Below are 24249 nucleotides of genomic sequence, written 5' to 3'. Positions count from 1 at the left end.
TTCGCAAACAATAGTGCCATCAATAATTTATTATTGTGGACATAGTTTTTTCACAATAAATAAATTTATTACTTCTTATAGTAGTCTCTCTGACTCTGATCAAGAGCTATGGTTATTTAAAGCATTAACACAATACCACATCTATCAAATTTATTTCATAATTTTATTCATGCAATTAGATAAAACTTGATTCATTTGCTTTTCCTTCAAACCCATCGCCCATTTGGAGCCTAGGCCTTGTTGGAACTCTACAAGAAGGTAAGTAAGCTGGAGGTTGGCGGATACTTGTCTCTACAGTGTCCCCATTCTTTACTATAAAAACACCAGCCATACCCCAGGTCATATGTCTATCCAAATGACAATGCCAAAACCACACACCTGCCAAATATAATTGATTTTAGCATCCACAATATTTAGACCAACCATGGAATAAGCATAATGAGAACATGAACATTTTTTAATGTCTCCAATCAGTTGCAACATATTTTGTGGCTTGACATAATAATTCTTACATGCATTCATCATTCTTGGAGAATCCCTAGTTTGGAAAAATTCCATTTCAATCTTTTTTCTCTATTCTTCCTTATTTATTTATTTGTGACTAGGAGCAAGGGTGTCACTGGTTATAAGATAGAGAGCTAAGTGTTGTCTCTAATTGATATAGTATTATAATAGTTAGAATAATTTTTAAGTAGGCTTTTAAAAATTAATCGTTATTTTAGAAATACGTTTGTATTGTAAAGTCTTGTTATATGTCTCATGCAATTTGTATTTGCCTTTTTAGTTGTATTTTTTATTGTTGGAAGTTGTAATAATTATGAGGATGGTTATGTTACGACTGATAGAAATGTAAGAGTAAAAATCAAGTCTTTTATATTGATTATCTATTAAGTGTTATAATTTAGTTTAGCATAGCTCCCATTTCTTCTTGTATCTAATTCGCTTTCTTTCTCTTCTACCCACTTCAGTAATGTATGTATTTCCTTCTTCAGTAATCATAGTAACAAAATATAGAAAAAACTTACCAGGATTGTTTGCTATAAATCTGAGCGCAAGCCATCCATTCTTAGGAACTTGAAAGGTATTCACTTCGGGTGGGTCAACCAAATTAAACCCTTTTGTGTCAGTTTCATTGTCAAAATTCCCAAGCCCTATTCCAACCACATAGAAGCTATACCCATGCAAATGCATTGGATGAATCCCTGCCCCTTCCTCCAAATTAGTATCTTGAAAAACTACCTCAACAGCTTCATTATAATTCAATACCTTCACCTTGGTGCCTAACTCTGTTAATGCAATACTAGTTGGAAGATCTTCACCTGTAAAGTTAAAAAAAGAAGGGGGGTTGTCTGGGAAATCTGTAGTGTAAACGCCACTAATGTTCCTGTATGAAATATTCTAGTTTAGTCTTTTTTTTTTAAAAGTATATAGGCATATACAATAGTCGGATACTCATGTTAGGTTTTGAAAAAATATTGAGTAAAATCCATTTTCGGTCACTTAAATATGGAATATGTTTGATTTCAATCCCTAAATTTTGAAATGTTTGATTTTGGTCTATCAAGTTTTTAAAATGTAACAGTTTAGTCCCTTCATATATTCTCTTCCATTTATATGACTAATGGAATGCTGAGGCACACCATATTTAAGGGGCCAAAACCGAACTAACCTCATATTTAAGGAACTAATATCAAACCAGCCCTATATTTTAAGAAACAATAGATGCAAGCAAGAAATGGATGAAAAATAGATTAAAAAACTAATTACATTTTAAAAATATGATGGATCAAAATCGATTTTTTTTTTTTTTAATTGAGACTTCAAATAAATTAAGAATTGTTCAAAGAGATATTATAAGAGAACCATTTATCCATCAATATTTTAGTGGTCATTTGAGTAAAAGCCACTCTGCTCTTTTACTATTACAAAGACATCATAGGACATGTAATCATGGAGAGATGCTGTTTTAGTTGAAATGGAGAGTCTATTTTAGGGTTAAGCTTTTATTTTCTAGATCTATATACAAATTATCACATTATTTAAAATTTAAAATGATGTGATACTAAAGACACTTTTAGATAGATAATATTTTATCTACAATAATAAGGAATAAGGGAAATGCATTGAATCTTCATACTTCATTCCTCAAAAGAACAAAATAGACAATATTGTTTATAAAAAATAAATAAAAGAGGGAAAGGGAGAAAACCTGTAATAAGCAAGCAATATATCAATGCCAGGGTTGGACCAACTTATGTTATTCACACCAGCAGCTAAAATATTCTCACCCCCTGTCGCTGTACATGTGGTGTTTCGACATTCAAGGTCGTTCAGGGAAAGTGTTATAAACATTTTGGTAGTTATATTTAGGGGTACGTTTATTGGGTGCTCCTTGCTTGCTAAGCTTCTTAAACGGGTTGTGAATTTTGAGGCAGATTGTATGTCCTTGTAAAGAGGAAGCGTTTTTGGAAACGAAGGAGATGATGGGATAGTATAGTTGCCTCTATATTGTAGGATTGCGGTGGCGTTGAACTGGTTGAAATCTGAAACTTTGATACTTTGGCTCCAAAATTGTCGAGCAGCCATATAATATTCGCCAAGACTTTGGTTTGCTGTGAGTAGGAGATCCATTGTTTGTCCAGGGCTTATAGTGATGTAACTAGTCGTTATGGGTTTGGTATAATGCCCATCCTCTCCAACAACTGTGACGTTGTGTTGAGAAATTGCAAAGAAGATATCAGCAGCCACAACTGCATTGACTACACGCAGAAGATAAGTCTTGCCTTGATCAACCATCCAACGGTACGTTGTTTCTGCAACATTAAGATTAATGAATTACTAATTCTCTAAAAGTTTAAACTATTAGGAAATTATGAATTTAATCATAATTCTAATAATTCATCTCATGTATGTACCTATACTCCTTCTAAATAAGTAAAGTTGGAGACAAATTCGAACCCATGATGCTATGATAAATTACTAATTATCCCAAGAGTTTAACCTCTTAAGGGGCATTTGATTCGCTTGATGTTACATCAAGGTGTAATGTTGCATTTTTGTAATCTTAGATTCATGCAATCACATTATAATAATATAAGATTAAGGTGTTTGGTTCATTAATTACATTTCAATCATAATCCAAAAATTTAGCATTCATATACTTGATTCATAAACATTCTTAAAAACAATTAAATTGATTCTAACAAAAAATTGATTGAAAAATAGTCTTAACACCTAAAAATGCCAAAATTACCCTTAAAACACAAAATACCCTTGGAAGACCCAAAATGACCAAACTACCCCTAAAACCTTAAAAATACACTCGAAATATAGAAAATGACCAAAATACCCATGAAACCTCTAAAACTACCAAAAATTACCAAAATACCCCTGAAAACCTCTAATGAGAAAATAGTCCTGAAATTTATAAAATGACCAAAATACCCACGAAATCATTAGAATGACAAAAAAAATACCCCCAAAATCTCTTTAAATGACCAAAAATACCTCGAAACTTCAAAATGATAAAAAATACACCAAAACCACTAAAATGATCAAAATAACCCTAAAATCTCTAAAACAACCGATATAGCCCCAAAATCTCTTTATATCTAAAATAACCCTAAAACCTCTAGAATGAAAAAAATCCTCGAAATCTCAAAATGACCAAAATATTCCAAAACCTCTAAAACGATTAAAATACCCCCGAAATCACTAAAATTACCAAAATGCCCTCAAATTCTTTAGAATGAGCAAAAAAACCTAAAATCCCAAAATGACCAAAATACCCCAAAAACCTTAAAATAACCAAAAAAAAAAATTCCCTGAAAACCCCTAAATTGACCAAAATATATACAATCCTCTAATTTTGTCATTTTAGAGGGTTCAGGGGCATTTTAGTTTTTTTTAGAGGTTTCAGGGCTATTTTGGTCATTTTAGAAGTTTCAATGGCATTTGGGTCATTCTCATGGTTTCGAGGCGTATTTTGGTCATTTTAGAGATTTCAAGAGTATTTTGGTCATTACAGTACTTTTAAGAGTATTTTCTTCATTTTAGAGGTTTTGGGGGTATTTTAGCCATTTTAGAGGTTTCATAGTTATTTTAGTAATTTTTTAGATTTAGGGGTATTGGTCATTCTAGTGATTTCAACAGCATTTTGGTCAGTTTTAAGGTTTCAAGATTATTTTGGAAATTTGAGAGGTTTTGAGGTTATTTTGGTCATATTTAAGGTTTAGGGGTATTATGGTCATTTTAGAGATTTTAGGGCTATTTTAGTAATTTTTTAGGTTTATGGGGTATTTTGGTCATTCTAGTGGTTACAAGAGTATTTTGGTCATTTTAGAGGTTTTGGGTTATTTTTGTTATTTTAGAGTTTTCAATGGTATTTTGGTAATTTTAAAGGTTTCAAGGTTATTTTGGTTATTTTTAGAAATTTCAAAGGTATTTTTAGTAATTTTAGAGGTTTCGAGAGTATTTTAGGTCATTTTAGAGGTTTCAAGATATTTTTGTTCATTTTAGAGGCTTTAGTAATATTTTGGTCATTTTAGATGTTTCGATATTATTTTGGTCATTCTAGTAATTTCAGGTGTATTTTGGTTATTTTAGTGGTTTTAGGAGTGTTATGGTCATTTTAAAGGTTTCGGGGTATTATTCATCATTTTAAAGGTTTAAGGGTATTTTCAGTCATTTTATAGGTTTCTGGGGGTTATTTTGGTCATTTTAGAGGTTTTGGGAGTATTTTAGAGGTTTCTTGATATTTTAGTCATTCTCATTTGTAAAATAAAAGGTATGGGCAATTTTGTCAATTCAATAAATTATTACATCCCCACCAATAAGTAATGTAAGATTACCCCTATTTAAGAAAGTGATGTGATATATTTTATAATCTTAGATTACCGTAATCTTTTAAAAAAAAAAATCAAATGAACCAAACACTTTAATGTCACATTAAGGTAATGTGCATCGCATTAAGGTCACATTACGGCAAGCCAAACTCCCTTTGGGAAACAATGAATTCAGTCATTTAACCATAATTCTTACAAAGATTATGACTCAATTTATAATTTTATTAGTGTCAAGTTGTGATTTTTCTATGTTTGTTCTTGTTGGCCTTATTTGTACCAATTTGATTGTAATTATTTCAATCATTTACCTGTATTTTTGTAAGGGTTAATTGTACTGGGTCTAGTCTACATTTGATCAATGATGAATTGCTCAGGATACTGTTATTCGCGACTAGCTCACGACTGCATCAACTTGTGAAAGGTCAAGTAAGGAGCACATGGTAGAAGTTCTGTGTCAATGTGTTTCGCAAATAGCTTGCGACTTGGCTAACTAGCATGTAACCTGTGAAATGCTCTGATAGTAGGAATTTTGTATGACTTTTCCCCTCCTTTATCCACACTATATATACCCTCATTACCCATAAAATTGTAAGAATGGTTTCTAAGAAAAAACCCTAAAAATGTCATTTGAGATTAGTGATTTCCATCCATCAATCCATATTTCTCTTTGTTTTCTCTACTCTCTTCCCTCTCTAATTTCCACACCATGTTGATTTAGAGTAGTTGAAAAGCATTGTGCCTATACTAATCTTTGTTGGTGCAATTAGGCATAATTGTGGGATCTAGAAAGTTAATAAAGACAAGACTTCGTGAAGGAGACTTTGTGTATTCATATACTCAATTAATTTACTAGTAGATCATTTTGGCTTGTTAAGCCGCAAAGAGGTTTTTCTACTGCGTTCTCCGGTTTTCCCCTTCAATAACACTTCTAGTGTTATCTTGTGTTTGCATCCTTTTCTCCCTACTACTCTTGTTTATACTGCTTGTCAATTCTATATGCCCGTACTTTAGTTGATAATTTCAATTGATTAATTTGGTAATCAATTCTGCATTAAATAAGTTTAGCTTAAAATTACTCTAACTATAATTAAAATTTAGGAGTCTTAATTAGTTCCTAGTAATTAGACTAGTGCACTTACAATTAGGTTATTTAATTTTAAAGGATGATAACAACATTATTTATCTGGCTAGATATAACAATTAATATGACCCAATTGCTTCTCCCTCAAATCCAAACTCTACAAATGTACCTTTGGAGCAATCACACAAATCTCCAGGTTCGCCGTTTATGGTGTAAGCAATTGAATGTGGCAAGTCATCACCAGTTCGAATGTCTGCATCTAGCATGGCATTTAAATTTCCACTGTATAACGAACCTGCGTGTTCCGTAAAAGTAAATAAGGATTATGCTAACCTAGTTAGTATTAATCATTCACCTAGTAATTAACATGTGCAAATATATAGGATAAAGCCCAAAAACTATTCTGGAAAATAAATTGTCTTAATAATTTTTTATGTACTTGTAGCCACATTTCTAAAAGCACAGCATTGTTTCTTAAAAAAAAACAAAAAAACAAAAAATATAGCATTTAAAACCAAAATTTATGATAGATTATTAAATTAAATAATAAATTCATTTTAAATTTCTTGAGTATTTGGAAATTGAAATTTTAATTGAAATAGTAATTTAACTTCTTGAAATTTTAACCATGGGGTTTTACTTAAAGTAAATTATCCTTGTAATTTTAGGGTATTTATAGTGAGTCACACATAAAAACATGCCATACAATTTATTCTGTATATATGTTGAACCACATAGGACAACAATTCATGTATAATTGAATTTTGTGTGTAAGTGTATGTGTGTATATATTGTAAAGATTCTCATATGATGCCTAGGTTAATTTATAGCAAAAAATATAAAATAACAAATAACAAATATAAAAAATATTTTAAAATTTTCTCTAATTAAAAAAAATACTGTTAAGTCCAGTGGCAGAGCCCGGATATTACTTCAAGGGGAACAAGATTTATATACACATGTATGTACCTGCACTCAAACATATGTACGTATAGACTATTTGAAATAAGTGTGAAATATATAATGTCATTTATGTATATATTGAGTTATATCTTAATGTAAGAAAACCCACAAAACGATGACATATTTATTATATTTTTGTTAATCTTAAATATATATATATATATATATATATTGGCGCATAAATAAGCCGTCAATTTTTTTTCTTTTTCAAAGTCAAAATTACACTATATGAAGGATACAATTTTTAATAGTTAGATGGACACCAAGTATAACTTAAAATAAATCTATGTTATTATCTAATTATCCCAAAATTTATCATTGTATACCCTTGGTATGATGATCACTCCACAAATATAAATATTTGTAGAGTGTGAGAGGCAAGGGCCAGGATTTAAGTCTCCTGGAAAGAATTCCAGACACATATATACTTAGATTAGGCTAAAATAGAATTTCTATCTTATAAAAAAAATAAAAAAATTATCCCAAAATTTACTTGTTTATTACAAAAATTTTTATGGAGAAAAACTATTACATTAAGAAATGCATAAAAACTATTCAAAAATATCAAATTATAATCGGGATGAGGCAAAATTGGTAAAATGACTATTAACTTATACTAACTTATTTATTTATTTATTTGGCGGGCAAGGGGCCAATTGCTCCCCTTTGACCCCCACCCCGTAGATCCACTTATGGTTAAAAAATCAGATGATGCCATTTTGGTTATTTTAAGAATTAATAATTTTTTGGGCTTTCTTTGAAGGGGCAGAATATTCACAAATCATATATTTATTTTTAAAATAAATAATAATAATAATAATAATTGTAGGGGCACGATTTGCAACCCAAGCCTAATATGTACGGGATCGTGGGTGAATGGGCCTAGCAAAATAATTTATAGAGTGTGGATTAAAGAACTAGGTTCAAGTGAATATTACAACGGCTAGAAAGGGTTCTCAAGATAATCATGCAAGAACAAGGCACGTAAGACTGGGTGAACGTATCGCCGAGGAGGCAAATACTTATATGGATCTCTAAGATTGATAACAATGATAATTGTAATAACGACAGTGTTCTCTCCCCATTCCTACAGAGGTTTCTCACATTATATATCTCCTCCCTGGCAATCCTGGTCATCCGTTTGTTAGCTGCCCAAGCCACTACTTGAGTACCCGTCCCATCAGTTGACTTTTCTGGTTCCTTGTGAGTTGCGGTAACCAAGAAAACACTGTTCAAGGGTCTTCTCCATATAAATGCGGCCAGAAAGGTAGCTGCAATGCATTTAATGCGGAGGTAACACCTGCTCTTCAGATATTTTTGGGTCTCCTTCCCTCTTGTGGGTTCATGTAACGTGCCTCTGACATCGGTGCCTCTATTGAGGTCGTTTTTGTTACTAGAATATGTAGAGGAGCAAGGCTCCTCTTATCCGAGGAGACATTTCTCCTCAGACCATCTTCCACTCCTTTCTTACTCATAAGGCATTGACCTGGAATAACCCTCTACTATTTGTCTCTCCTTGGATATCCCAATGTTCTCGGGTGAGGCCTAAGGCCCAGTACATCGTTTTTAGGCCTTGTCCCTACAATAATAATAATAATAATAATAATACCTTTTTTTTTCTGTTGCTTAAAAAAAATCTATTATTGCCTCCACATTTAGCTGCATTTCTCTAGTACAGGATCCTAGGCCATGGCTTAAGCCTAAGGTCAGCCTTAATATTGAATGACTAGCTAAAATATCACCCATGTGATAGTTGTAGAACTCTACTATGTTTTAGACTAAGGTGTTGTATGTATAGGTATATAAATGGATAGGCTGTAATAATGATGTTTGAGTTTATAGAATATTGTTTGTTAAAGTGAAAATTCAAGTTCTGAAATTTTCTAAGTGAAAATTCGAAATTCAGCATTTTCAATCAGATGAAACTTTGGCTCGATTGATCGAAATGGTAAGAAAATAATCCTGAAGTCTTTGGAAAATTCGATCGCTATTCGATTCCTATTCGATCGATCAAAAGAACCTCTCAACCAATCAAAACTCGAAAAAATCGAATTTTCTACTGAATTTTCTGATGACTGCTCAAAAAGGTTGAAGAGGTTTCAAGCCTTATGAACAGTTTTATAAAATATTCTAACTCTCCATACGTATCTTTTGATGAAATATAACCCTATGGGTATAAATAGAAGCTTATGTTCACTTGAAAAATAACTCCACAAAATAGTAAGTTAGAGAGAAACACAAGAAATCTTGTGGTTATTCTCCAGAATTGTTATTTGTAGAACCCAGCATCTTGATTGTATCTTGGGAACAAATTTGCGATAACCCTTTAACGACAATAGTGTGCGGGGCAAATATTATCTCAGTAAACAATATTGTGTCTCTAAGTTATCTATTTTCTATTTGTCTTTTGTCTTAACTTTGTTCTTCTATTATTATTTTGTATAATATCCCCAACAATCTTAGACAATATTTTCTACGATTGAAGATGTTGAATCACAAGTTGGTGAAATTGGATCGCTTTGATGGAACCAATTTCTCTCGATGGAAAGACAAGATAAAATTCCTACTTACTGCACTCAAACTTTTCTATCTCTTGGACTCGAATTTGATGCCTTTTCCTACTATAAGTGATGAGAATATTGATGAGATAAAGGCACAAAGAAAGAAACGAGAGGAAGATGAACTGATTTGCAGAGGTCACATTCTCAATACTCTTTCAAATTGTCTCTATGATCTCTACACATCAATGAAGTCACTAAAGGAGATTTGGAATGCTTTGGAGGCAAAGTACAAAACTGAGAAAGTAGGTACGAATAAATTTATTATTCAAAAGTATTTTGATTATAAAATGTTTGATAATATCTCAATTTTAGATCAAGTGCATGAGTTATAGATTTTGATCAATAAACTCCGTGATTTGTCAATAAATATTCCTGAATCATTCCAAGTGGGTGCAATTATTGCGAAACTCCCACCAAGTTGGAATAGTTTTAGGAAGAAGATTCTGCATATGTTGAAAGATTTCAATTTAGAACAATTCGGACAACATCTTTGAATTGAAGAGGAAAGTCAGGTTAGAGATGGGACTAATACTAATTCTAAAGTGAATGTGAACAATGTGAGTAATGTTCATAATGGGAGTTCGAGTAAGACCAATAAGCACTTGAAAGTAAACAAAAGTGGGAGTGGTTTCAAGAAGAACAACTCCAAGAATCCCAACAAGGACAAGGAGAACTGGGCTTGTTTCCATTGTGGAAAGAAAGACCATTACATTTGCGAATGTAAACTCTTAAAGAACAAGAAAAAGGATGAAGAAGGCAATGCCATTGAAACAAATGTCATTAAGGGCATTGTTGATATGGTAAGTGGCATACATATTGATATGATCACTGAAGTTCATATGGTTGTAATTGTAAATTCTTTTAATTGGTGATTTGATTCAGGTGCAACAGTGCATGTATGCAACAACAAAAAGCAATTCAAGATTTATGATGAGTCTTCCATAGAACAACAAGTGTTGATGGGCAACTACAATAAAGCAAATGTTCTTGGAAAGGGCACTATTGAAGTGAATATGAGTTCCGGCAAGATGATAATCTTGACCAATATTTTTCATGTACCCGATATCAAGAAGAATCTTATGTCTGCCAATTTGTTATGTAAAAGTGGTGTAAACGCTATACTTAAATTGGACAAGTTAATCTTGTCCAAGAATGAGATATTTGTAAAAAGGAATATGCAACTGATGGCATGTACAAACTAAGTATTATTAATAAAGAAGTTTTTGGTTGTGCTTATTTTGTTAATTCTTCATATTTATGTCAAAGCATAGTATGATTTTATATAAGCATGATGATGAAAAGAAATGTAAGATTTGTATTTAAGCAAAGATGACAAAGAAACCTTTTTCTAAGTTAGATAGAAATTCTATTATGCTTGAACTTGTACATTCTAATGTATGTGAATTGAATGGTGTATTAACTAGAGGAGATAAAATATACTTCATTACATTCATTGATGATTTCTCTAGATTTACATATCTATATTTAATGAGAAATAAAGATGAATCCTTTGACATGTTCAAACACTATAAAACTAAAGTAGAAAATCAAAAAGATGGGAAAATAAAGATCCTACAAAGTGATAGAGGTGGTGAATATTTTCCTAATGTTTTTTTCTACGTTTTGTGAGGAATATGGTATAATACACCAAAGTTCAGTCCCTTATACACCCCAACAAAATGGTTTGACTGAAAGAAAAGAGAGGACTCTTGTAGACATGGTAAATGTCATGATCTTGAGTGCAAAGCTTCCTTTTAATTTATGGGGAGAGGCATTGCTTACAGCATGTCATATGCACAATAGAGTACCTTTCAAAAAGATTAAAGTATCTCCATATGAGTTATGGAATGGAAGGAAACCAAACCTTGATTATATCAAAGTGTGGGGGTGTTTAGCCTTTTATAGAGTGGTTGATCCAAAAAAAAAACAAAGTTAGGACCAAGAGCTATGAAAAGTGCGTTTGTAGGTTATGCTAAAAATTCAAAAGCATATAGATTATTAGACTTAAACTCTAATACAATGGTGGAATCAAGAGAAGTTATATTTATTGAGGATAAATTTAGTATAGATTTCATGGATGCTTTGATACCTACTCAAACACAATAAGGTGACTCTAATCCTAATATTACTTTGGGTGGTACTAAAAGGATTGAAAGTGATTCACCAAGTGAACAAAGAAAGAGTCAAAAAATAAGAAAAGTAAATGACTTTGGTCCAGATTTCATTTCTTATCAAGCTCAATTGTACCTTGTTGAAGGTAATAGACAAGTGGTCCTAAATAAAATACCTATAGTGTTTAACACAAAGGATGATCCTAAAATATTTGAGGAAGCTATGACTTCTAGAGATTCAGCTTTCTAGAAAGAAGTTGTGAATGATGAGATGGACTCAATATTATCAAATAATACTTGGGTCTTAATGGATCTACCTACTGGTTCAAAACCAATTAGTTGTAAATGGGTATTTAGAAGAAAATATAACACTAATGGATCAATACAAACCTTTAAAGCAAGGTCAATGGCAAAAGGCTTTAAACAAAGGGAAGGAGTAGACTACTTTGATACCTATGCACCGTTAGCTAGGATCATGTCTATTCGTGTGTTGTTAGCTCCTACGTCTATATACAAGTTGATTGTATATCAAATGAATGTTAAGACAGCTTTCCTAAATAGTGATCTTGATGAGGAAGTTTACATGAAACAACCTGAGGGTTTTGCACTTCCGAGAAATGAAAAGAAAGTTTGCAAGTTAGTCAAGTCTTTATATGGCTTAAAACAAGCTCTAAAACAATAGCATGAGAAGTTTGACTCAGCAATTTTGTTGGATGGTTTTGTGCACAATAGTTATGACAAATGTATGTATTCCAAATTCACAAAAGAATATGAGTCATTGTATGCCTTTATGTGGATGATATGCTCATATTTGATACGAATATGAAAGGTGTATCTAAAACCAAAAAGTATCTTTCTTCTATGTTTCAAATGAAAGATTTAAACAAAGTAAATGCTATTTTGGGAATCAAAATTAAAAGACATAGTAAGGGATTTGCACTATGTCAATCTCATTATGTTGAGAAAGTGCTTCAAAGATTTGAACATCTTAATATAAAGGAAGGAGACACCTTTCGATCAGAGCATAAAGTTGATTGAAAACAATGGAAGAGCAATAGCACAGCTCAAGTATGCTAGTGCTATTGGTAGCATGATGTATGCTATGCATTGTACAAGACCAGACATATCTTTTTTAGTAAGCAAACTTTCTAAATTTACAAATAATCCAAGTGTGGATAACTAGAAAGCAATTGGTAGAGTTCTTGGTTATTTAAAGAAAACCATAAGTTTTTGAGTCTTTTATTTCGAAAACCCAACTGTGTTGAAAGGTTATTCGGATGCTAGTTGGATTACTAGTGTGAGTGATAATAAATCCACGTCTAGTTGGATATTCACTCTTGGTGGGGGTGCCATCTCTTGGGCATCAAAGAAACAAACTTGTATTTCTCACTCCACCATGGAATCAGAATTTATAGTCTTGGCTGCGGTAGGCAAGGAAGTGAAATGGTTAAGAAATATGTTGTTTAGACATAGAGCTGTGGCCACAATCAATACCAGCCATTTCGGTGTACTACGATAGTGAAGCCATCTTGGGCAGAGTATACAGTAAAATATATAATGGTAAGTCTAGACATATAGGTATAAGACATGATTACATAAGACAATTAATAGAATCTGGTACCATTTCGATCATCTATGTAAGGTCAAATAATAATTTGGCAGACCCTTTTACCAAAGCAATGTCTCGAGATATGGTTGGAGTAACATCCATTGGAATGAGACTAAAATTCTTATTTTAAGAGAATCACCAATAATGAGAACCCAACCTCGAATTGATTTAATCTAAGAGGTTTAAAAGGTAACCACAAGTTATTGATATGTGATTAGTAAGAGCAATAATTTTTGTGTCTCATTCAGGATGGATTAGTGCAGACTGTTACGATGTAGTAGAGGATGAGTTTTATACTCTTAATGAAGTTCATAAAGTATAAATGTCTGTGTAACAGGGACATAAGAAGGAATTTCACCTTTGTGAAGATAGAAGTTGTGTCACTTCTAGCAAGAGTAAAGGGTTTTCTTTTGTAAATGTTCACTAAAATGGGAAGAGCATAAGGCCATAATAGTGCTAACAACAGTGGATTTCTAAATGTGTTGTGGATGTTCTCATGTGTGTGTTGTTTCCGATTTCAACACATAAGAGTTTTGGTTTAAGTACAAAGCCACCATTAACTCTGTTGATTTCTTGAGCAATTACACTAAAGGGAGGTTTAAGTTGAAAGACACCTTCAATTATGCATGATAGAATATCAATTAAGTGAGACATATATTATTACAACCTAGTGGAGGATTGTTGTATATATAGGTATATACATGGATAAGTTGTAATAATGATGTCTAAGTTTGGAGAATATTCTTTCATAAAGTTGTTAAAATGAAAATTCAAGTTCTAAAATTTTCTAGGTGAAAATTCAAAATTTAGCATTTTCAATCAGTCGAAACTTTGGCTCGATCGATTGAAATGGTAAGAAAATAATCCTGGAGTCTCTAGATGGTTCGATCACTAGTTGATTCCTGCTCGATCGATCAAAAAGAGCATTCGATCGATCAAAAGGACCTCTCGACCGATCGAAACTAGAAAAAACTAAATTTTCTACAGAATTTTATGGTGACTATTCAAAAAGGTTGAAGAGGTTTCAAGCCTTGTAAACTATTTTATGAAATATTTTAACTCTCCAACGTGCCTTTTAATGAAATATAACCCTATGGGTATAAATAGAGACTTATGTTCACTTAAAAAATAACTCCACAAAATAGTAAGTTAGAGAGAAACAGAAGAAATCATTTAGTCATTCTCCAGAATTGCTATCTGTAGAACCCAACATCTTGGCTATATCTTAGGGACAAATTTGCGATAAACCTTTAGTAACAATAGTGCGTGGGGTAAATATTGTTTTAGGAAAACAATATTGTGCCTCTAAGTTATCTATTTTCTATTTGTCTTTTGTCTTAACTTTGTTATTCCATTATTACTTTGTATAATATCTCCAACATAAGGAAATTACAGTTTCACAATCCTAATGTCCTTCCTTACATATATATTATGCATAAAATGTGAATACTAGGTTTCAACATTTTTATCCACATTTTACACATGTTGTGTATGGAATGTGAAAATTTTTTTTGACATAACCGTGGGAGTGAAACAATAATTTTCCTAAAATTAAAACTAGCTAATTATGGCCTTAAAACCAATGGTAGAGCCCTTCAAGTGGGTTGCAAGTGAAGGGAATAAACTCCGAGTGAGATTAGAGGGCAACTCCCTCCAAAAAAGAGGGGGAACTTTGAGCCCACATAGGATACATGATTGACACTAAGCACTGTAGCAGCGGGCAGGTTAGCCAAGAAGCAGCTTCTAATTCGCCCCACCCTCCTCTATAAAAAGAGAGCACATATGTTCTCTCCTTTTTAGGGCAATAAGAAAATGATTAGTATTTTTTTTTTCTATTTATTAACGAAGAAAATAGGAAGATCTTTTTTATACACCAAGAATCATTTAATTTTGGATTCAAAAGATATAAAAGGAAATTAAAGGTAGGAGAAAAAGGAAATAAAGACTACTTTGAAGTAAAAAAAGAGACCAAATAAAATAACGTTGGCATTAGTTTTGGAAATTGATAAGTTTGTTTTGTTCATGATATGCATACGTCAAATGCGCGTGTATTTAAAAAACTTTTTCCTCACAGAGCCCAAGTTTACCCGCGCGCACATACACACGTGTGTGTATATATATATATATGGATAAAACTTAGGTACAGTACCCAGTGGCAGCTCCAGGAATTTTGTTAGGAGGGAAATTAAGAAATTTAAATTCAAAAAAAAATAAAAAGAGAACTTGAATATATCGATTTATAGACCAAAAAAAAAACCATTAATTTTTACAATTTCCTTCTACAAGTTTTCAAATTTTGAATTGTTACACGATAGTTCACTACACGTATTTATTGCCAATATGGGTAGCTATGATCATTTTATTGCCAATATGGGTAGTAAAAAAAAGTAATGCACACAATTAATATTAGACACACTTATACACATATAATAAAAGAGAAATGATATATCTACAACATTTTTACAACAAATCTTAAGTGGCAGGTTGTTACTATTGGGGTAAAAAAGTAATCTTAGTGTTAGTTTTAAATTTAAACCAATAACAACTAACCACCTGTGATTTGTTGTAAAAATGTTGTAAAATTATTGTAGACGTAGCATCTCTCATAATAAAAATTTTTAATAAAAAATGACATTTACAATTCACAAACACTTACTCTTACTTTAGAGTAAAAAATACTTGTAATAAGATTGTATAAAATTTAAGTTAAGGTGTGCAAAAATATTTTTAAGAAAAAAATTAATGTATTAAACTAAAAAAAAATATTATATATATATATATAATTTTTTTTTTTTCAAAAATATTTTTAAGAAAAAAATTAATGTATTAAACTAAAAAAAAATATTATATATATATATATAATTTTTTTTTTTTTTTGAAGTCAGGGGGTTCATTTGAACCCCTTGAACAAAGAGTAGAGCCGCCCGTGTATATATATATATATTGAACAAAACTTAGGTACAATACCTTAGTTATTGTTCCTTAAGTTCCCCTCTTAACATTCAGCCATATGGCTACTTAAATTAAAAATACACTTCTCTTCCATAAGAAAAAATTCATATGACAAAATCTTAAAATGAGAACTTAAGGAACAACACCTAAGTACTTTGCCTAAATCTTGCTATATATATATATATATATTCCTTTATTAAAAAAAAAAAAAAATCCGTCCTACGGCTAGAACCAAATTGTGGATCCGCCACTGCCCAAAAACCAATTACACTTTTATGTATATTTAAAAAAAAAAAAATTTGTCACATACATCTATTTGTGCTTTTTATTGACATATTTCTATTCACCATATAAATAAAAATATTAACATTACCAAGCACTATGATCTCTTCTTCATCTGGTTTGGGAAATGGATAAGTAGATCCCCTAGCAGGCAAGATAATAATGGCACCGTGAACGCTAGCTCGTGTCCAATCACTGTGAGCATGCCACCATAGGGTTCCTTCCTCATTAGAAAATATGATTTCATAGGTGAAGTTTGATCCTGGCTCAATAGGACACTGCGTGATGTACTCTGGGCCATCAAACCATGAATTTCTTGGTTGCATTACACCATGCCTACAAAAACCATAATATTATCCAATCTTGTTGAGTAGTACAAATGTTAGATATAGAAACGTGTGAATATTTTCGCTAGCATCTTTTTTATTTTTTTCAATTTAAATTAATGGGAGCACTTGTTAAAGCATTGCTTTGATAGGTATGGCTTCTTTCATTGGTGTTTGCTTTGAAATTGAATTATCTTTTATCTTTTAAGATTCTTGAGAAATTTGTTAGTATTATCAAACAATTAATTTTCTTAATTTTTTCAGTAATTGTATTATGGAATAATATTCTCTCCTTTCACGTAAAAAGTCTCACAAATCAAATTCATTGTGAAATACATTATTCATATGCGAGGAAGGAATATACCTAATAATTTTCTAATCACCATCACATTTCCAAATCTACAAAATATTTTATTATTGTTAAGTTGTTAATAAAGGTAGATAATTAAGTGATGTTAGTAGTGGACTCAGATGAAAACTAATAACAAGTTCTAAGTTGTATGAACACTGACATGGATATAGGTACCGACATGGGAGTACAGCAATTCTTGAAAACAATGATACGGCACATCAGAGTATGGAAATTAATTAATTAATACTTATATTTAGGTATATTTTTAAATTTAATAAATACAAATACATACTTCATTTTGTTATCCATAAACTTATAATTTTGTTAAAATTAGAACCCAAATTTCCTATTTTAAATTTTTATTATATTATAACCCAATTTATTTGGTCCAATACCATGATTCTATATCACTACCAATATTCATTTTTTTTTCTTTAAAAAATATTATTACTAATATTCTAATCAATATAAAAAGAAAGAAAAAAAAAAGCATATAAAGAGAAGCGTATATATAAACGGTCAAAGCTCAAAAGATGCTCACCTAGAACAATTAATGACAATCAAATTGATGAGGCACACAGCTCGTTGATGGAAAGAGTAATACTAGGATCATAATTTTTGGCACAACTTACTTATATGATAAGTCATGAGTGGTAGAATTATGGACCACTCCGAGCTTATACATATCATAGCTCCTATAGGTGTCACCTTTCTTAGGCAAAGAGTAGCTCAGTTGAAAGCTAGATCTAAACACCCTAGAGTTGAGTCTTCTACAGGTGATGCATCTAGGCCTCCTACTTCTAGTGACCCTATTGCTGAGGAGTATGTAGACCCTACAGCTGCTGTTAATCCTCCACCTTTTTCCTCAAGCAACTCGATCTTGCGGAGCATTATGATTTATGGGTTGTATATGTTAGGGGAAGACATTATGATTTATGTTTTGTTTTATTTTATTGTTTCTTGTTTCACATATGGTACATTTGATTATTTATTTATATTTATGAGGTTATTCATAATATATGTCTTTTATTTTATGTTTTGTGAAATAAAGAAGTTTATTTTTTTTTTAATTGTATTTTCCACACATGCGCTTATGTGTTTGTTAAGTGTTTCAGGAATTTACAGATTAATTCAATTGTGGCTGCTGTCTACTTTAGTAACTGATAGATAATAGTTAGGTTGAATTGTGTTTAGGACATTTTAAATTTGAATGGGATGTTTTTACTTTGAGCATTTAATTTTTGTAATAGGTTTTGTCATAGATTGCCAAAGGGGAAGTTCGTTAGGTTCTAAGACTTTAGGAACTAATGTATTAGAACTTCAATTTGTAATGTGTTGGCAAACCATGATCAAAATATAGAGTCTAGGTTTAGGCTTGCTCAAAGTGTGTCTACATGTAAAATTGGAATCGAGTGATTGTAGAAATTATTGGACTTAATCTGCAAGGCTCGATCAATCAAACCACGTGCAGATTTATTTTTCTGCAGAAATTTCAATTCAACCCAAACCAATTTGACATGTAGGGTTTTTTGTTTCACTCCAAGTATAAAAGGAGAAACTCTATCTAGGCTTTACAAGTCTTTTGAGAGTTGTGTATTGAATCTTTTATGAGATCTAGAGGTGTTTGCCTTCACACACACTTAGGGTTATCAAGATCAAGATTCATGTCAAGAACTTGATGATCTCTTCAGTTGCTGCATAAAGAACTTTAAAGAAGATCTGAAACTTTTGAGTGGAGTCTCAAAGTCACAAGTAATAGAACTTGTGGTTGTAGTGGATCAAAAAAAGAAGTAGTCCGTAGACTCGGAGCTATCACGTGGTCGTGGTAGTAAGTTTTTTGCACGAGGTAGCAATAGAATGTTAGTGGTCTAAGTTCTATTGTACAAACTTTAATTCTTTCATAGTAGATTTGTTTTATCTTGAAGATAACTAAGTTAAATCCTCCCCAGGTTTTTTACCGATTAGGTTTTCCTGAATTATCATATCGTTGTGTTCTTTATATTTTCGCATTATTTACATGATATGATTTTATTGTGTTAACCTAGATTTGAGTAATTTATCTAAATAATCACTTGACTAAATAACTAGATTAAACAACTTGTGTTAAGGGATCTAAAAATGTACATTTTTTATTCTATTGTTTATTTGGTTATCTACTACTTCTATTGTTCATACTTCTTAAACCAACTAAACAGCCCAATATTTTGTTATCTACTGATGGTTATCTGATTCTTAAAAAGGAAAAAAATAATAAAAAATAAAAAATAAATAAAAAAAGGCTAATAGTTATCTAGATATCTACTCACTAAAATGAAATATTTGATGTGTGTTTTTTAAAAAATAATGGGTAACTTGGAGTTTATTTGCTAGTTTATGCAATTGTACTTTATACTTTTAAGAATCGGGAAACTCAATATCAATTTTTACTTAGAATTTGATATTTTTTATTTGCCTTATGAAAGTTATGATATGAAAAATACATTTAATTGAACTACTTTAGTCAATTTTTTTATTAATTTAATATATTTATTTATATTATAAATAATTATTAAATTAATTATTACATCATTATAGTTCAATATTAATTCGACCTCGATCCAACTTCAAAAATTTTAAATCTTTACTTTTTACTATACTTTGAAGAATTTGAGTTTGAAAATTATAGCTAGAATAAGGATTTTGTAACAATCCGAGCCCTCGATAAGCTTAAAAGAAAAGGTGAAAGTGACGTTGTCCTGTGGTAAGAACCACAAATTTTTTTAAAAACAATTTATTTTGTGTCAGTTGTAAATGATTATACTGCTGAAAACCACCGAAATCTGCCAATATTGCAGTGTTTGGGACGTATTGGCATGTCGTGACCGTGTCACGACCATGTCTGGGCCATGGCCCTTTTTTTTTTTTTTTTAATAAATTTAAATTCCGGTAGTTCTTAGATAAGATTTTTAGGAATGTCCTACTAGTAGCCGTGTCAGACACATGTCAGACACAAGTACTTGGCCAAAATAGGCGTGTCCTCGCAAACTATTAACAACATTCCTACTCTTGGTGTGAAAGTATTATAAAAATTATTATATATATGTAGCATATTACTCTACTAAAAATGAAAGATATGCATGAGAGAGAGATTACCAATGAACTGTCACCCCATAACATCCTTCATTGTGAACATTGACATACACGGTGTCCCCTTTGTGCACCTGTATAACTGGCCCTGGCAAGCTCCCATTTGCAACTAGCATGCTCTCTGTGCTGCACATCTTTGTGAAGTTTTTCTCTCTAAGCTGGAAATGAAGTTAGCATATAAATTTAAGCTATAAATATTTCCACCCTTTAACCAGTATATCTGTATAGGTACTCTAGATTTAATGCAAAGCCAAAAGATTAAAAGGGAAAGTAATATATATACAGTAATTCGAACTTACAACAAAGTCATAGAAATGGATCTCGCCTTCCACCATGCAAAGACACTGTGCAACAAGAAACAGAAAGCCCAGAAATTCTACCACCAATTCTTTGTTCTTGAAATTCATTTTCCACCGCCGTTTTCAGTACACACACGATTTATGAGAACGTTTTGTTCTAGTGCCCTTTTATAGCCCTAAATTTCCACCTCTAAGCATATATATAGATTGTTAGGTATGCTGTTATTCTTTTTGCTAAAAAACATGACAGGGAGACTTGACATTGAATCACATGCCTTATTTTTACTATTTTTTAATATATATATATATATATATACATATTAAAAAAATAGTAAAAATAAAAATAAAAACATACCTAACAATCATCTACATGTTTATACTAGAATGTTGTTACCTAACAATCTCCCACGTGTTTATACTTGAATATTTATTTCACTTAGTTATCTCACAATCTTCGGCATGTTTGTGCTTGAATTCAGAAATTTTGTTAGGTCATAATTAGTGGCGGGGCCACTTTATGGCGAGGGTGGTCCCAGGACCATCCTAATGGTCAGGATGTCCTAAGGCGGCGCCACTTTATGATAATAATTTATATAATAATTTAAGATTTTATATTTATTTACCTTTAAAAAAAAATTTGGGACACCCTAAATTTTTTTTATACCAATAAAATTAAATTTTGGTCTATAAATTGAGCAACTTAACAATATACTGGGGCTTTTCAAGCAAAAAGGAAAAACTCAAAAATAAATTGAACTAAAATTCGAAGAAAAAAAATTATAATAAAACTACTAAAAGCTGGATAGTGGCTGGATTCCTTGACTAAGCACACCATCCAATACAACACAATTTTTAATTTTTAAATATTTTTTATTATTATTATTTTTCCTCACTAGACATATATTACTTCTCATTTTTTAATTTTTTTTCTCTTGTTTATTCTTAACCACACACGTCTTCTCTCTTCTCAATTTCTACACTTCTAGGGTCTATTTCGATACCACTTATTTTACTGAAATTGAAAACTTATTGTTGAAAGTACTGTAAATAAATATAAAAGTTAGTTGAAATAGTAGTGTGAGGTACATAAATAATACCAAAAAGTGCAGTGTGACCCATAAATGTAGCAAAAATAAGTTGAATAGTAAAATAATTTTCATTTTTCATTTTAATCCAAACCATTGTTATGAATACCGTTTCGGCACCCGTTTCGGTTTGTTCATTGGAATGGAATATTTCGGTACCGGTCAATTTCGGGTACCGTTTCGGAAACTGTTTCGGAATTACTGCTAAAATATATATTTATATATTATTATTACTATTATATAAAATAATAAATTGAATATAGTTTTCTATTAAAAGAAGTGGGATTATTATTTTAAAAAAAGATTTATTTATGATTTTTTTTCTCTTCTCATCTTCTTCTTCTCCCTTTTTGTTTCGCAAGTCACACTTTTTTTTGCTTCATCTTGCTCTTCAATTTTCTTTTCAACTTCTCTGTCATGGTTGAGAGGGTCAAATAGTGAGAGATGATAGAGAGACAAGGAGCTACAAGTGTGAAAATGAGATATAGATGAGAGAATGAGAAGGATTTTTGGTGATCTAGCAAAAAAGATGCCGGTCAAGTTCAGAAAGGGAAAATAAGAAGACAAAATTCATTCCGACCGGAAAATGAATTTCGGCCGAAATTGGCCGGAATTGACCGGAACGCCCGGAACGGGCCGAAATGGGACGGAATTTAATCCGAGGTGGAATGGAGGGTATTACCATTCCATTTTACACACCGGTACGAGAAATTCCGGCCGTTCCGGCCGGAACGGAACGGAATCCATAACACTGATCCAAACACATGCTTCGTGTGTGTTTGGATAAATTATTTTTAACCAACTTATTTTGCTATTCAGCTTATTTTTGCTACTATTCATGGGCCCTACTACACTTTTAGTACTGTTCATGGATCTCACTGTACTATTTTAGCTAATTTTTACCTTTATCTACAGTATTTTCAGCAAAAAATTTTCAGTTTTAGCAAAATAAGCAGTTCCCAGACACTTTTACATCTACATTTTAAATTTTATTATATCTTCATCCACACATTTACATTTACGTTTTGCCTTCCTCCTTGTTTGTAACTTCTGTATCTTCTACCAGTACCAATGCGACAATGTCTCTTCTCAAGTTTTGAGTTTCTTTCAAATTTCTCAATACGATTTTTTTTAGCTATACAAGTACCTTTGTTCATTTCTTTTCTTTTCATTTTTTTTCCTTTTAAGGTTTTTCAGCATACATAATGTAAATTTGTTTTGGTTTTAAGAACAATTTTTTTTTTTAAGCACAAAATTCATGCCGGCCAAATCTTGAATTTCAGCCAATATTTACTGAAACGTCCCAAAACACCCGAAACAAACTGGAATGACCCGAAATTTTTTCAAAGTGGAATAAGGTGGGTTACTGTTCCAGTTTGTTTACCAGCACGGTATTTTCTGGTCGTTTCGGCTGGAATGAAATGGAATTAATAATATTGAATCAAACCTAATTACCTAGAGGCTAAAAGGAAATAAGATTGTGTAATTTATGCTTCTTAAGGAACACCCTAGACAAAATTCCTGGAGTTGCCACTGAGTGCGGCAATGTCTCTTCTCAAGTTTTGAGTTTCAAATTTCTCAATACGATTTTTTTTTAGCTATACAGGTACCTTTGTTCATTTTTTTTTTTCTTTTCACTTTTTTTTTTCTTTTTGAGGTTTTTTGGTGTACAAAATGCAAATTTGTTTTGGTTTTAAGAACAATTTTTTTTTTTTTTAAGCACAAACTTCATTCCAGCCAAATTTTGAATTTTGGCTGGTATTTGCCGAGACACCCTAAATAGACCAGAATGACTTAAAAAAATTTCAAAGTGGAATAGGATGGGTTACTCTTCCAATTTGTTTTTCAACACTGTATTTTCCAACTATTCTGACCAGAATGGAATGGAATTAATAACATTGAATCAAACCTAATTACTTAAAGGCTAAAAGGAAATAAGATTGTGTAATTTATGCTTCTTAAGGAACACCGTAGACAAAATTCGTAGAGCCACCACTGTTAGTAATACAGTAATTTTTTAAATAAATTAATTAATTAAAGTATCTATGAGAATATGAATTATTCTTAAATTTTTAAATTTTACTCAACTATATATGGCGTTGTCCCCCTTCCGATCGATTTTATTAAAAAAAAAAAATTAAAGCTAAACTTTACATTCGTTCTAACTTTTAATTGGGGTTATAATTCTATCCTATTAATGATAAATAAATAAACTGTATATTCCAAGAACTTAAATAAATTGGATATTTATAAAATTATGATAAAAACATAATTATCTTAACAATCATCTCAAAAAATAAAGTAGAAAAAAAAAATTAAAGTAATAAACTTTTGCTCCTTCCCGGTTAAAAATTTAAAGCTACATTTTACATTTTTTTTAAGTGGAGTTACAATCTTTTCTCTTTTTCCTTCTTTATTTTAAACCTTTTCTGATTCTCTTAAGCTTTGCAATTTGCTTTAAAGTCTAAACCCAAGAGGGTAAGAAGTATATGTGTTAAAAATCATACACTTCTAAAACAAATTTTAGTGGTATCACATCATTGCAATCAGCAACATCTTTTTTTGTTTTTTGAACCACTCTTCTTCTATTTCGTATTTGTTAGAGCATTCACAACGGGCAATGTCATCCTATCCTATTTCCTATTTGTTAGAGTACTC

General features: G+C 31.4%; 1 protein-coding gene across 1 annotated transcript; it reads right to left on the bottom strand.

The window, feature by feature from the left end:
- Nucleotides 1-20629, bottom strand: LOC111996731 (laccase-15). The gene is made up of 7 exons (XM_024028733.2): nt 20507-20629; nt 20214-20365; nt 16495-16739; nt 6095-6220; nt 2210-2813; nt 1026-1384; nt 1-378 (listed from the first exon to the last, which is right to left on the bottom strand). Exons 1-7 carry the CDS (start codon nt 20612-20614, stop codon nt 176-178), a joined length of 1797 nt encoding a protein of 598 aa, XP_023884501.1. The 5' UTR covers nt 20615-20629; the 3' UTR covers nt 1-175.
- Nucleotides 20630-24249: the final 3620 nt, after the last annotated feature.

Source organism: Quercus suber, unplaced genomic scaffold (assembly GCF_002906115.3).
Source record: "Quercus suber isolate HL8 unplaced genomic scaffold, Cork oak 2.0 scaffold_6, whole genome shotgun sequence".
Lineage (NCBI taxonomy): Eukaryota > Viridiplantae > Streptophyta > Magnoliopsida > Fagales > Fagaceae > Quercus > Quercus suber.
Note: the sequence above shows the minus strand (reverse complement) of the source record. Positions and strands in the feature narration are given on the sequence as shown.

Excerpts from the sequence above, each read along its gene's own strand:
- LOC111996731 (XM_024028733.2), bottom strand. The coding sequence starts at position 20,614 with ATGAATTTCAAGAACAAAGAATTGGTGGTAGAATTTCTGGGCTTTCTG. Across the intron at positions 6,221-16,494 it reads AGAAGAGATCATAGTGCTTG|GTTCGTTATACAGTGGAAAT; the intron begins GTAATGTTAATA and ends CGGAACACGCAG. Across the intron at positions 379-1,025 it reads ATTTATAGCAAACAATCCTG|GTGTGTGGTTTTGGCATTGT; the intron begins GTAAGTTTTTTC and ends TATATTTGGCAG.